Raw genomic sequence first — 15,057 nt, 5'->3', positions numbered from 1 at the left:
TGTGTATGTCTGACTGTTAGTGTGTGTTTGCCTGTCCGTGCGTGTTTGGGTGCGAATGTGTGCGTCTGAGTGTCTTAATGTGTGTTGTCGGAGTGTTTGTTTGTGTGTGTGTCTGTGTGTGTGTGTCTGTTAGTGTGTGTGTGTGTGTCTGAGTGTATGTGTGTGTGTGTGTGTGTGTCTGTTAGTGTGTGTGTGTTTGTTTGTGTCTGTTTGTGTGTGTTTGTTAGTGTGTGTGTGTGTTTGTTAGTGTGTGTGTGTGTCTGTTAGTGGGTGTGTGTGAGTGTGTCTGTCTGAGAGTGTATGTGTGTGTGTGTGTGTGTGTGTGTGTGTGTGTGTGTGTGTGTGTGTGTATTTGTGTGTGTGTGTGTGTGTGTGTCTGTTAGTGTGTGTGTCTGTTAGTGGGTGTGTGTGAGTGTGTCTGTCTGAGAGTTTATGTGTGTGTGTGTGTGTGTGTGTCTGAGTGTATGTGTGTGTGTGTGTGTGTCTGTTAGTGTGTGTGTCTGTTAGTGTGTGTGTCTGTTAGTGTGTGTGTGACTCCTCCTCCTGCTGAACACTGACTGTAAGAGACGCTCCAGACATTTCCCAAGAAACAAACACTCTTGCGCTGTCAATCATTTGCTCTGTGTGTGTGTGCCTGTTTGTGTGTGTGTGTGTGTGTGTGTGTGTGTATAACGTTTCAGTGCACTGGAAGTCTTTTGCGATTGAGACGACCCTAGAAATGGTCCTGACGCATCTCAAAGTATAATTGATCATTTTATCAATTCTCATTTTCTGCATAAATCTATTTTAACAAATATTTGCAAAGCGCAGAATCAACTTTGGTTTAAGAGTCAGCTAATTTACCACATGCACAGTGACCTGCAGATGTTCAGGGAAGTGCTTCTAGTGGTGTGGAGGAGAATAAAGCCGTGGTTTTACTGTCTAGACCAGGGGTGTCAAACTCAGTTCCTGGAGGGCCACAACCCTGCAGAGTTTAGCTTCAGCCCTAATTAAACACACCTGATCCAGCTAATCGAGTCCTTTAGGCTCATTTGAAAACTAGAGGTACACTCTTAAAAATAAAGGTTCTTAAATGGTCCATGAAGAACCTTTAATATCCAAAGAGCATTTCCATCGCACAAAAGGTTCTTTGTAGTGCAAAAAGATTCTTTAGACTATAGGTGTCGGAAGGCCCTCTTTCTCAGAATTTTTACTGGAGTAACGTTAGATGCCATATTTACATTAAATACAAATATACCGCCGTTTACTCAACGATTGAGTGGGCCGGACTAAATAACGTAAATCAGTGAGTTATTAACCGTGGCTGTAGTGTAGCGATTAGAGACGCACGGCATCAAGTTTAGACGCTAATCGATCAGAGGTTCGAATCCGCCTTTTGCTGAACTCGCTCTGCTCCCTTTCCCATTACACATCAGATCGGAAAGGCATTTATATTCAATAAAAACTGAGAAAATATTAGAAAAGTGGAAATAAAGTGTCTGGTGTGGTTAATAATAAGTGTTCCTTGGTTAGGGGTGAACAGACATGAGCTGAATTAGAGACGATAAAAGTGAGTGAGTCTGATATCATTGGTCGTAAACAGTGGGGGGGTCTTGTCCAACACACTCAATAGTTCCGACGCCCATGCTTTAGATTATAAAATGGTTAGAAAAAAAAGTTTTTTTCCTTCAAAAAATGGTTCTTTGGGGAACCAAAAATGTTTTTTCTATGGCATTACTATGAAACCCTATTTTTGGTTCTTCCTGGCACCTTTATTTTTAAGAGTGTATGCCCTTTTCCACCAGAATGAACCAGTGCTAGTTCAGAACCAGTGCTAGTGTCAGTTCTGAGTTGGTCCGACTTGAGAGCCTTTAAGAAAGGAAAATATATTTACCAACATATTATTTTGAAATATATTATAATATATTGTAAATACATGGAATAATATATTGATGGTATTATACAATATATTATATATTCCTGTAATATATTGCAAAATATACAAATGATTGCCGCTTTCATGTGGAATTCCCTGCCCTCTGAGATTAGGAATGCAGAATCCTATAGTGTTTTTAAATCATCACTCAAAACATATTATTTTAGGATAGCTTTTATGTGATTCATTTGCCTACTTTTTTTTTTATTTTATTTTTTACTGCCTGTAATGTTATGTGTATTTTTATGTAAAGTGCTTTGAGATGTAACATTTAAAGGCACTATATAAAATAAAGTTTATTATTATTATTCATATATTGTAATATATGGGATTTAATATTTATATTCTCCAATATATGTGAATATATTGCCTAATGTATTACATGATATTTTCCAATATACTGCAATATATTTTTGTTTCGTTAGGGTTGGCTTTCCACAGGCTAGAGAGCCACCACAGAGCCAGGCTTACGTCACTGTATGCGGCTCATCTTTCTCGCTAGCGTTTTAGCAATGCCAGCGATGCGGAGGGAAATACAAACACACCAGGGTTGTTCGAGATGCATCGGTGCTGCGCGGACCGATCCGCGTATGATATCAAACTACCACGTGAGTGATTCAAAAGCACAAGGAGTCGTTTGCGCTCGCTGTACTTTGATGTCATACAGCGATTGGTCTGCACAGCGCCGATGCTTCTCGAGCGAGCTTCAATGGCTCATGGCTTTATGACCATCGGGATGAAAACACAGCGAATCCAAAGCATTCGTGCAGCTCTCCATGATTTGTATAGACAGAGATTACAATCTAGCAGATGTTAGCTTGATTAGCTGCTATTTTAAAAAAAATGGCGGCCACAAGTTTGTGTTGGTCTTGTTGATTACGGTAACGCCGCCCGCAACGCCTGACGTAATCGGTTCTTAGTTCTCGCCCAGAAATGTTTTGGTGCTGCTTAAGAACCACTTTTCCTAGTTCAGAGCTGGTGCTTCGGCTGTGAAAAGACAAAGACCCAATTTGAAACTAGGCTCTGGCTCCGAACTAACACCAGCACTGCCTTGGTGGAAGAGGGGTGTATGTGTGTTGGAACACAGTTGGAGCTAAACGCTGCAGGGCTGTGGCCCTCCAGAAACTGAGTTTGACACCCCAGGTCTGAAGTGATGTGTTGATGAGATGGAGGTGTAGTACCGGGGCAGGCGGTGGAGTAACACTGCTGTCTCTGAGCTCTCTCTCCTCTGCAGCCTCCGCCTGAATCCTCAGGGCTGCAGCGTCTCTGTCGGCTCATGGATCCGGCTCCACAGCTCCGGCTGCAGGGGCTCCAGGGGCCCCAGGGACCCCACACACCACAGCCCATCTCATCAGAGCTGTCCGATGGGCAATCTGCAGCACCGTCACACAACTACAACAACAGAGCATCACATTCAGAACTCTCCATCGTTTTCACACTTATCCTAGCCTGGATGCAGCCAAACTCAGCCCCGCCCACAGCCAAACTCAGCCCCGCCCACAGCCAAATTCCGCCCCGCCCACAGCCAAACTCAGCCCCGCCCACAGCCAAACTCAGCCCCGCCCACAGCCAAATTCCGCCCCGCCCACAGCCAAACTCAGCCCCGCCCACAGCCAAACTCAGCCCCGCCCATAGCCAAACTCAGCCCCGCCCACAACATCTGAGCTCGGGTTCGGTCTGGACTCGATCCATTGAGGAGTAATTATGCCTGAACAAAATGATTCAATTTTAAGCAAAAACTCTCTTAATTTTGAATAATTTTCCCCCAAAACAAGACAATTAATTTTGCTTGTCTAGTAAATACTTCTTGAAATTTACTTTTCATGCTAATTTCTAGACAGTATTAAGTATCTTTGCATCTGCCTGAAAACAAATTCTAACAGGTAAGAGGTAAAAAGCTTTTTGTGTTTTATGCAGGGCAAAGCAACCCTTTATAAGACACAAAAAAGGATTAAATAGGTATGGGAGAAGAATACATCAACAAAACAACAAGACAACAACAACTAGATAAAATATATGTTGGAAATCATCTTAGCTTCATTAACACACAAAACTGAAAACTGAGATCCCACTGGTTACAAAGCATCCATATGGGAGACTTCGTACTCCGTCTCGTAAGTCAAACCCCATTTCTGTATTACTTTATAATGTCACTTCACAAAACGAGGGGAAAAAAGATCAGCCTGAACAGACCCATATCTACGTAAATCTCATGGGTGCCCTATTTTTGATCTTAAAAAGGTGAATTGAAGAGGAGTTTTGAATGGAATTGAGGAGTTTACATCTTTGGAAATCATCAGGGCGGGCTTTAGACGAAGATGGACAGATGATCAACAGTAACGTCCCCAAAGAAATTAAATGTTCTCTGGAAAAAAATGGCGTTTGGGGGTAAAGTGTGTTGTTTTGGGAAGGTCGTCTGCTAAAATTGGCATTCCTGGGTCTATATATCCCATAATTGAGGTCACTTCAACCCGTGGACATGGAAAACAACCAGCGGGAAAACCGACAGACTTGGCAACACAGAGCAGTTGAGTTCTGTTGACATTTGACGACTAACGTTATGCGTCGCTCCGCTGCTCTGATTGGTTGTAGGTCTGTCCAATTGAGTTCTTTCCTGGTTGGTTTGAAACACGCCCCATAATCACAGCCCAATGGAGCACTGACTCATATTCTGACTAGAGCTGAGGATGACCACGGCCGGCTACACTTTCCCCCTTTTTTTAACATAATTTTGCGTTATAAACGGCCCCTGATTCCAGAAGGGTGATGCACAAACACAGATAATCCTGCAACATTGAGATCACACAGACTGGAGCCGCACCGTGTTAAAGGGAACACAGGATCCATCAGCACAGGTGAACTCGGGACAGACGCGGCTGGTGTTTCCCTCACTAGGGGGCGCTGGGGAGGGAACGACTTTATCTGGAGAGAGAGAGAGAGAGAGAGAGAGAGAGAGGGAGAGAGAGAGAGATAATAAAGGCCAGTCACACCAAGTCAGTCCCTCCAGGATTTTGCGATATTTTTTTGTGATTTTTGCGATCAATATGACTGATTTTATGGTGGTAATTTCCAAATATCTTTGTGGGGACTCTCCATAGGTGTAATGGTTTTTTACCATACAAACTGTACATTCTATCTCCCTACACTGCTCCTAAACCTACCCATCTCACACACACACACACACACACACACACACACACACACACACACACACACACACACACACACACACACACACACACACACACACACACACACACACACACACACACACACACACACACACACACACAGTTTTTAATAAATAGCATCCAGTATGCAGTGCACACTATGCAATATTCATAAATATGTCAGTATTTAATTCACACATTCCTCAAATGTTTTATGTGCGTCTGTGATGTGTGTTTGTGTGTGTGTGTGTGTGTGATGTGTGTGTGTGTGTGTGTGTGTGTGTGTGTGTGTGTGTGTGTGTGTGTGTGTGTGTGTGTGATGTGTTTATTAGGTTCAGTAAATCTGGTTTTATTTTGTTATTGCACACAGTGTGAAGGGCAGATATGAGTCGTCACGAACCGCAGAGAATCTCGTCCTCTCCTTTAGGGCAGTCAGGAATGCCGTTACACACACGGGAAGCGTTCACACACGTGCGATTATCACACGAGAAACTGTCCGGACAGGGAGGAATCCGTGAGGATCCTGCAGAGAGTGAGGAACACACACGAGATCAGAGACACACACACACAATCACAGACTCTCTCTCTCTCTCTCTCTCTCTCTCTCTCTCTCTCTCTCTCTCTCTCTCTCTCTCTCTCTCTCTCTCTCTCTCTCTCTCTCTCTCTCTCTCTCTCTCTCTCTCTCTCTCTCTCTCTCTCTCTCTCTCTCTCTCTCTCTCACACACACACACACACACACACACACACACACACACACACACACACACACACACACACACACACACGTACCGCAGGTGTCCAGGCTCTCGTCGGACGCGTCTCTGCAGTGGGCCGTCCCGTCACACAGGTGCTGGTGTTGGACACACTGGTCTCCGGTCTGGCAGAGGAACTGGTCAGACTGGCACGAGCGGGAACATCGCTTCTCATCGCTGCCATCGAGGCAATCGGTCTCGCCGTCGCAGCGCCACGCTTTCGGCACACACTGACCGCTCCAGCAGCCGAACTCAAACCGACTGCATCCTGAAAACACATCAGCACTCACACTGAGCATCAACGTGTAGAAGGTCCAGTTACACACTGCAAAAAATGCTTTTCTTTCTTAGTATTTTTGTCTTGTTTCTAGTCTAAATATCAAAAAAATCTTTCATTAAGAAACATTTACTAGACAAGTAAGAGTTGTTGTCTTGTTTTGGGGAAAAAATACTTTAAAATTGCTTAAAATGAGCAAAATAATAAATTATAATTATAAAAAATAAATAATATTTTTCTCATCCCATTGGCAAAAACTCTCTTCATTTTGAGTTATTTTCCCCAAAACAAGACAATTACTTTTGCTTGTCTAGTTAATGCTTCTTGTTTTAAGAATTGTTAGGTATTTAGACTAGAAACAAGACAAAAATACTGAGTAAGAAGAGCATTGTTTGCAGTGCATCACCTGTATACCTTGAGCTTTGGATGAAAGCAAACGTCCTGTTTTCTGAGCGTCCATACCTTTGGCAGGACAGATGAGCTCATCGACGCCAGACGGACAGTCCCTGTGACCGTCACACACTCTCTCTGCGGACACACACTGATCTCCGGGACACTGCAGCTCTCCGAGCGCGCACACACACTCTCTCTCGTCGCTGTAGTCTCCGCAGTCATCATGGCCGTCACAGCGGTGCAGGTAAAGCACGCAGCGGCCCGACGAACAGCGAAACTCATCCGGTCTGCACACGGCCCCGCAGTCTGAACATAACAACACCCGACAACAACTTCAATAGTACATTGCAAAAAATACTTTTCTTACTTAGTATTTTGTCTTGTTTCTAGTCCAAACATCTAAAACTTCTTAAAACAAGAAGTATTTACTAGTCAAGCAAAAGTAGACTCTGTCACTGGGGTGGTACCTTAAGGTACAAAAGTGAAAAGTTACTCACCACTAACTGGTACATATTAATACCTTAAAAGGTACATATCAGCACTTTAAGAGTGCAAATTAGTAAATATAAGGTACATAGTAGTACCTTTTTGGTTTTGTCCCTTTTGTACCACCCCAGTGACAGCAATGTACCTTTTTTCTGACAGTGTAATTCTCTTGTTTTGGGGAAAAATAACTCAAAATTAAGAGTTTTTGCTTAAGATAAGCTAAATAATCTGCCAGTGGGGTAGGAAAAATTATCTTAAAACAACATTATTTTACTTACCCCATAAGTTATTATTATTTTAAGCAAAAACTCTCTTAAAAAAAAGTATTTTTTCCCAAAACAAGACAATAATTTTCACTTGTCTAGTAAATGTTTCTTAATGTAAGAATTTTTTGATATTTAGACTAGAAACAAGACAAAAATAATAAGTAAGAAATGCATTTTTTGCAGTTTAAAGGTTATATATATATATATATATATATATATATATATATATATATATATATATATATATATATATATATATATATTTTTTTTTTTTTTTTTATAAAAAAAAACACTTAACATACCGTACTCATCAGAATCATCAGCAAACCCACAATCCAGCCGGCCATCGCAGACTTTCCGTGCCGGGAGACAGCGTCCGTTTGCACACCTGAACTCTCCATCCGGACAGCCGAGCTCAGGTGCGGTCGGCGCACAGAAGTCCTCGTCCGATTGGTCGGCGCAGTCCGGATGGCCGTTACACCGGAGCTCCAGCGGTAAACAGGCTCCACCGGAGCAGCGGAACCGACCCGGAGGACAGGTGGACGGGCAGACCTCGTCAGAACCGTCGCCGCAGTCGTCTTCATTATCACAGAGCCAGACCGAGGGAATACAGCGCTGAGATCCGGCGGAGCAGCGAAACTCTGAGTCCTCGCAGGGAGACGGCGGAGGACACGGAGACCCAACACAACGCCACGCACCGTCAGAGCAAGAGCTGAAGGACACGGCACACAATACATCATTTAACAACTGTTAAATAAGAACACTATTCACTAAATACACACTATCTAATCTAACCAAGAGCTTCATATTTTAAATTTTTTGTTGTAAATTTTACTTTTTGTATACACAAGTGCATATAATACAAACTAAAAAGGCAGTGAATCAGACAATTAAGGCACAAAAAGAACAAAACAAAAAGAAAAGTAAAAAAACAACAGAAAAAAAGAACAAATACAGCCAGCACTTACACATTATATAGACGGAAAAGGTATAATTATAACCAACAATTGACTTAACAGATTTCCCCAAAAGTCCACTCACACAGAGAGAGTCAAGGAGGCCTGAGTGGCAAAGTCTCAATATGGATAACTTACCCAAAGAAAAAAACAAACAAACAAAAAAACAACCAGAAACAAAAAGACAAACCCTGTACATTGCATTTAGGTCCCAGTTTGTGGTCTGATGTGTTCTATGAAAGGGCCCCAGATCTTCTTAAACTTATATTGAGAGTTTAGAAAACTGAACTTCTTCAAGATGTACAGGAAACCAATTCATCAACCCATTTCTTAAAACAGGGAGGAGAAGCTGACTTCCATTCCTTAAGGATAACCATTTTTGCAATGGTCATACCAAACATGAGGGCTTGTTGTAAAGCGGATGGAAGAGCTAAAGAACCGTTGAAGCAGCCCAGTATCATCGCTAAGAGACAATCTGGGGCCAGTTGTCTCTTATAGACAGCAATGTACAGCTGCATATTTAAAGGTGTCATAACTGTTTTTTAAAAATGTTTATACTATTGTCTGAGGTCAACTAATGACGTTCGTGTGGTTTTTACATTCAAAAACATCATAACTAATCAGTAATAGGCTATTTTCTACACTGGTTTTGAGGCTCTCTCCTGAACGCTGGGTTTTGATGGGCGTGTCACTGGAGACTTGAAGTAAACGCCCACGGCTAGGATTGGATAAGGTTTGCATATTTAATGAGCTTCATCTCCCCTGTCAGTTCACATGAGGGATTGTTTTGAAAGCGGCACCTGGAATGATTCTCCCGATCACAGGGCTTGCTATCTTTAAGTCTTTATCAAACAAACACAATGATTTTTCTCTCATCCACCCGCGATTGATTGATTTTTTTATTACTTGGCCCGCCCGTTTGTTGGATATAAGCGTGAACTACACACACACACGCGCGCGGGCGGACGCGCTCTCCAAATATCAAGTCAAGAGAGTGAACATTAACAATGCAGAACAAGAAATTAATGTTATCTCACTATTTAAGATTCACCGGCCTGCCGTCGGGCTTACATTTTGGTCTGTAAAACACACACATAGCCCCGGGACGTTGGGCTTTGCGAGCCCTGCCCATACATATCCAATCTGATCTGTTCTGATCCCAAATCGCAATGAACCAACAAATAAAGGATTCTCCAGCCTGTGACAGCGTGCTAAGGTATGTTCTGTTAGACACGCACAAATAATCTATACGATCTGTAACAATGCAATACCATCACATATAACAACATGTTTTACTCACATAAACACACACACACATAAGTGTGCTGCACCACTCCTGTCGGATCAATATAGAAGCACAGCATTGTGTTTTAATCTCAATATGTCTGCAAATCCAGCTCGACCTGTGTCTTGTTTACAAGCGATTATCTTGCTATCTCCGGCGTTTTTATTGCTCGTTTAGCCACAAGTCGGTGGGCGGGGCTACATAAACAGGTGGGTGGGGCTACAGAAGCAGGCGTACATGTTTATTTGTAGAGGCGGAGTTTCCTCTTGAAGTAAACAAGGTTTACCAAATTCACCGGATTTATATGTTTTGTTTTTCATATCCAATTAGGGATAATTTGACCCACAACATAAAAACCATACCAGAATTTAAACATAACACAATGGCAAACTGACCAGTTCTGACAGTGTTGAGTGACCGTTGCTCCTGCAGGAAATAAAGAGCCATCCCATTCACACGGACACTGAGACGGAGGAATACAGACGTCCCCTGCCAATGAGAGACATCAGCCTCAGCCTGCGTGCAACACACTATAATCACACAATCACTGCAAAATGCATCAGATAAACATACACACATACAGTACTGTCCAAAAGTCTTAGGCACGTTAGTATTTACACCCTCCAAAAATGTTTTTAAGCCAGTTATTTATATATTTCGCAATAGTGTGTCAGTAGGGACTATCAGTTTACATGTTCAAACATTTATTTTGCCATTAATTGTAATAATCCATTCCAGTGAGATTTGTGTGTGTAGAAGGAGTCTGACAACAGCTGATCCACACGGAGATCTGATCTCACCATCATCGAGTCCATCTGAGATTACATGAAGAAACTGAGACAAAATCCACAAGAACTGCCACAACATCTCCAAGACGCTTGAAGAAACCCTCCTGTAAAGCTCCCTGAAGAACTATGAGCTATAAGTGTACCAGCACAAAAGCAAAGGGGGGTCACACCAAACACTGACTTGATTTAGTTATAATGAGTTCATTGATAAACAAAATCTATTTATGACATTATTATTCTCACTTTACAGCATTTTTACACAAGTGTCTAAAACTGTTCACACGACTGGAGCTTTGCAGGAAGGGTTTTTCAAGCGTCTTGGAGATGTTGTGGCAGTTCTTGTGGATTTTGTCTCAGTTTCTTCATGTAATCTCAGATGGACTCGATGATGGTGAGATCAGATCTCCGTGTGGATCAGCTGTTGTCAGACTCCTTCTGCACACACAAATCTCACTGGAATGGATTATTACAATTAATCTAACAACAAATTAAACAACAAATCTAAACTGATATTCCCTACTGACACACTGTTGCAAAATATATAAATAACTGGCTTAAAAACATTTTCGGGGGGTGAAAATACTGAGACGTGCCTAAGACTTTTGCACTGTACTGTATGTATAAATCAAACTTGAGAGGTGTGTTTGAGAATGCAGAGGACCTGAGATGGTCAAACGCATCCGTCTTGTGCGTGTTTTCATTGAAAAGTAATAGAAATGTGCAGGACTGATTTTTTTTAATCTATTTGTGTTACCGTGCCGAACGGTGCCGAGGGGACAGAAACATCCCTCCACACAGGACAGGCTGATGCACAGAGAGTCAGAGAAGGAAGGAGAGCTGGGACACGCCGGAGAACAGGCAGGACCGCAGGCCTCATAAACCAACCCATTCTCACACTGCAGCGCTGGAGAGACACAACAGCACAACATATTACATACATGAATATCATCTCAACAGAGGTGGACAAAGCACTCAACTTCATTACTTGAGTAAAAGTAAAAGTACTACTGGTCAAATATTACTCTGTGAAAAGTTGTTAAGACAGATTTTTTACTGAAATCTGTATTTGTTTTCAAAAGTACTTAAGTATCAGAAGTAAAATTTATTTTCTTTTTCTTGTCAACACATTATTGTATTATAGTTGTATAAATGCACATTATGCCATCATGGTTTAAGCCAGTCAGTGACGCTCCATCTGACACACTAGCAGACGACTAACTTAAACTCATTTAAATACTTGTAGAAAAGTTATAAAGCTGCTGTCACTTTAAGGCCGAATGCACGGATCCAATACACTGATACACATCTGATATTCTCACACTGTTCACCTTCACTGAAGACAGAATCAACTTTGTTTATGTGAATCCTCCACTAAATGAGCATTTGGACATCCATCTTCTTCCATTTTGCTCTAAACTATAAATCAGTGTTTAATAAATGCTGTGAAATCATTGAACTTCACGAGACTCTACAAGAGTGATTCCTGAAAGGCTTTCTGCAAAAACCCAAACACCTTTTAAAGAAGAAAAAAATCATCACTGACTTTCAAAGCTGCGACAGAAACGACTTTCGACTTCGAGGACCTTGATAGAAATGTAGTGGAGTAAAAAGGACGATATTTGTCTTTCAGATGGAGTGAAGTTAAAGTCATAAGTTTACAGAAAAAAATAATACTCCAGTAAAGCACAGATACTCAAATAGTGTACTTAAGTACAGGACTAAAGTAAATTCTCTTAGTTACTGTCCACCTCTGCACCTCAATGCCATTGTAACTTAATGAACCGACTCACGGCAGAGTTCCTGTGACCTCCAGCGCACATACACTCCTCTGCGGTTACACTCCTCTGCATACGCTGCCACAGCCGTACACAAACACTCACAGTCGCCGCCAGAGTCACACCTGCACAGCATGCCAAACGTGAGTTAGCAATACCCTCATATAATCAATCTGATGTCTGTCAAATCAAATAGCATTACTCACCCACAGGCGTCAAAGACACACCAGTCGTAGTATTGCTGGTACGGCACTTCTGAATGACACAGGCTGAAGATCTCCTGACTGATCACCGCACATTTCTTCTTGGCCCACGTCACCCGGTGAGGGTTGATCTGAAGGTCATCAAAGGTCATTTAACATTTAGAGGAAACACAAAAACACTGATTCATCCAGTAATGAATCAAGTGAAGTCTTTATGAGTGAGTCATTGAATCATTTACTTAAAAGATTTGTTCAAAAACACTGATTCATCCGGTAATGAAACAAGTGAAGTATTTATGAGAGACTAATTGAATTATTAATTCAAGAGATTTGTTCAGAAACACTGATTCATTCAGTAATGAAACAAGTGAAGTCTTTATGAGTGAGTCAATTGAAACATTCACTCAAGATATTTGTTCAGAAACACTGATTCATGCGGTAATGAAACAAGTGAAGTCTTTATGAGTGAGTCATTGAATCATTCACTCAAGAGATTTGTTCAAAAACACTGATTCATCCAGTAATGAAACAAGTGAGTCATTGAATTATTCACTCAAGAGATTTGTTCAAAAACGCTGATTCATCCAGTAATGAAACAAGAGAGTCATTGAATCGTTTACATTACTTACTTCCTTGAAAGGTCAGTTTAGGAATGACATAATTTCTAGACTGACCATTTTTATGCCTAAACTTAATAAAAAGCTAAACGTTAGTTTTTATCTAATGTGAGAGTGCTTACAACACAGGGGTCCCGAAGATCCTGGTCTTCCACATCAGGACATGAAGGGCTGATCTTCCAGGAGTTTCCGAACAGCTCCGGAGTGGATTCCATGATGCCTTGTCTCGTAGTGAAGTCGTTTTCTGCGTCTCCGTCAAAATTCCCACACAATCCTCCGACTCGGCCGCGCAAGTGAGGAGCAAGCCGAACATAAACGCGCATACCTGTGCAGACGAACAGATGATAAATAGCTTTTCATCACAAAATCCACTGAAAACAAATGAACAACGGACGTACCTCCATCCCAGAGCAGAGTGACTCCGAGTCGAGAGGAGAGGGACACGAATAACCCGACCCGCTCCAGAATCAGGCCGCTGCCCGAATACGACTTCGGAAGAGTCACAGGAATCCCATTGACCGTCACGGATTTACCTGAGAAAACAGGACATGAACATTTTATTTTTATTTAACCTTTATTTAACCAGCTTAGTGTCATTGAGATATAGAATCTCTTTTTCAAGAGAGACCTGGCCAAGATAGCAGAACAAATGAAATCACACAATCACAAAAAAAATATATATATGTCAAAATATTACTCACATAAATCTGATGTAACCTTTTTTTTTTTACATCAATACAGCTGTAGTGTTTCTATTAGGGATGCAACAGTTAGTCCACGGTTCAATAAATACCTCGGTTTTTAATCACGGTTTTCGGTTGGGTTCATTTTTTTTGCTATTTTGTTCTTAGGCGACAGGAACAAAAAAAAATGTTTTTATTGTAATACTTTTTCTTTATTTTACTTAAAAGACTTGAAAACCCTTCCTTAAACTTAAAACTTTACTTAAAAAACCCTGGTACACATTCCCAATGTATTGTATAATATAAAATAAATATATATGAAGATTTACAGTGGCAGCTCAGAGATGTACAGAAGCATTTAAGTATGAAATTAATGAAGAAATGTAAAATTAAAACACTACATAGTCTTCAATATAAAATGTACATTGATTAAAAGCTAATGTGTTAAAGTTGTATTTTTTTAAATTCAAGAGCAGTGAGTGATTTTCTCTTTGTCTTTTGTTGTTTTATTAACATCATTTTAGAGGTGAACTGTCCCTTTAAGGACAAGCATTCATGACCTGCTCGTATACACACACACACACACACACACACACAATTTTACTTTCACTTTAGACAAAACCGACTGTGTTTATATATGTTAACCTCGTGTGTGTTTGACAGTATTAGCGCACAGGGCTTGACATGAACACCCGCCAACCCACCAAATGCGGGTAGATTTCAGCTGTGGCGGGTACGGCAGCCACTCCCACTAGCCACTTTGGCGGGTTGAATATAACTGACAGCTAAATGAAATGCCAAGACCGTCGTATCACAAAATTGGCTACAATTCCACTACAATTCTTTATACTTAGTGATGGCGAGATAGGCGGAATCGCGCTGAATGACACACAACAAAAGCGCTCTCTCTCGTGCGCTCTCTGTCGCAGGCGTGATCAGTTCTCCCTGCTCCTGAATAGTCAAATACACGCGCACACTGATGGCAAAATGTTCATCGCATAAACACAGTCAGTTATGGCTTAAGTGTACGTAAACAGGTGGGTAATAACTATATGTGTCACAAATATTACATCCATGCATTCAGGAGCCCAATTAAATACCTGTCTCTCATTAATGTTAATCAAACAACTACAGATGTTAAATAAATGTATATATATTAAATAAATATGTATTAGTATCAGAATTTTTATTTTATTTTGTATTTACTATTGTTTTTGTAATTTATATATATATATATATATATATATATATATATATATATATATATATATATATATATATATATATATATATATCTCCTAACTAAAATAACTCATAGCCTATCATATTACATTTTTCATATTTATTATTATATTGCCCACCCCTTGCCCACCTGCACATCCCAGCTGATATACAATGTAGTCTTGATTTGGGGGGTCACTCTGCATTTGAAAGTTTGAAAGGGTTTTAAACCTTCTAAATCAAGTAAAATGACTCAAAATCAAGTAATTT

At 40.9% G+C, this 15,057-nt stretch overlaps 1 protein-coding gene across 1 annotated transcript in view; it reads right to left on the bottom strand.

The window, feature by feature from the left end:
- sspo (SCO-spondin) overlaps window positions 1–15,057 on the bottom strand; it is a 163,341-nt gene that overhangs the window by 117,637 nt on the left and 30,647 nt on the right. The window contains exons 21-32 of the mRNA XM_067434918.1: window positions 13,282–13,416; window positions 13,006–13,208; window positions 12,270–12,397; window positions 12,079–12,188; window positions 11,043–11,192; window positions 9,896–9,989; window positions 7,562–7,971; window positions 6,577–6,813; window positions 5,875–6,105; window positions 5,486–5,608; window positions 4,737–4,837; window positions 3,097–3,307 (exon numbers count right to left, since the gene is read on the bottom strand). Coding sequence (XP_067291019.1) covers window positions 3,097–3,307; window positions 4,737–4,837; window positions 5,486–5,608; window positions 5,875–6,105; window positions 6,577–6,813; window positions 7,562–7,971; window positions 9,896–9,989; window positions 11,043–11,192; window positions 12,079–12,188; window positions 12,270–12,397; window positions 13,006–13,208; window positions 13,282–13,416 — 2,133 coding nt within the window. The remainder of the gene's footprint in view (window positions 1–3,096; window positions 3,308–4,736; window positions 4,838–5,485; window positions 5,609–5,874; window positions 6,106–6,576; window positions 6,814–7,561; window positions 7,972–9,895; window positions 9,990–11,042; window positions 11,193–12,078; window positions 12,189–12,269; window positions 12,398–13,005; window positions 13,209–13,281; window positions 13,417–15,057) is intronic.

The sequence above is a fragment of the Pseudorasbora parva genome, chromosome 24 (genome assembly GCF_024679245.1).
Source record: "Pseudorasbora parva isolate DD20220531a chromosome 24, ASM2467924v1, whole genome shotgun sequence".
NCBI classification, from domain to species: domain Eukaryota; kingdom Metazoa; phylum Chordata; class Actinopteri; order Cypriniformes; family Gobionidae; genus Pseudorasbora; species Pseudorasbora parva.
The sequence above is the reverse complement of the archived record's forward strand: the minus strand, read 5'-3'. Positions and strand labels throughout refer to the sequence as shown.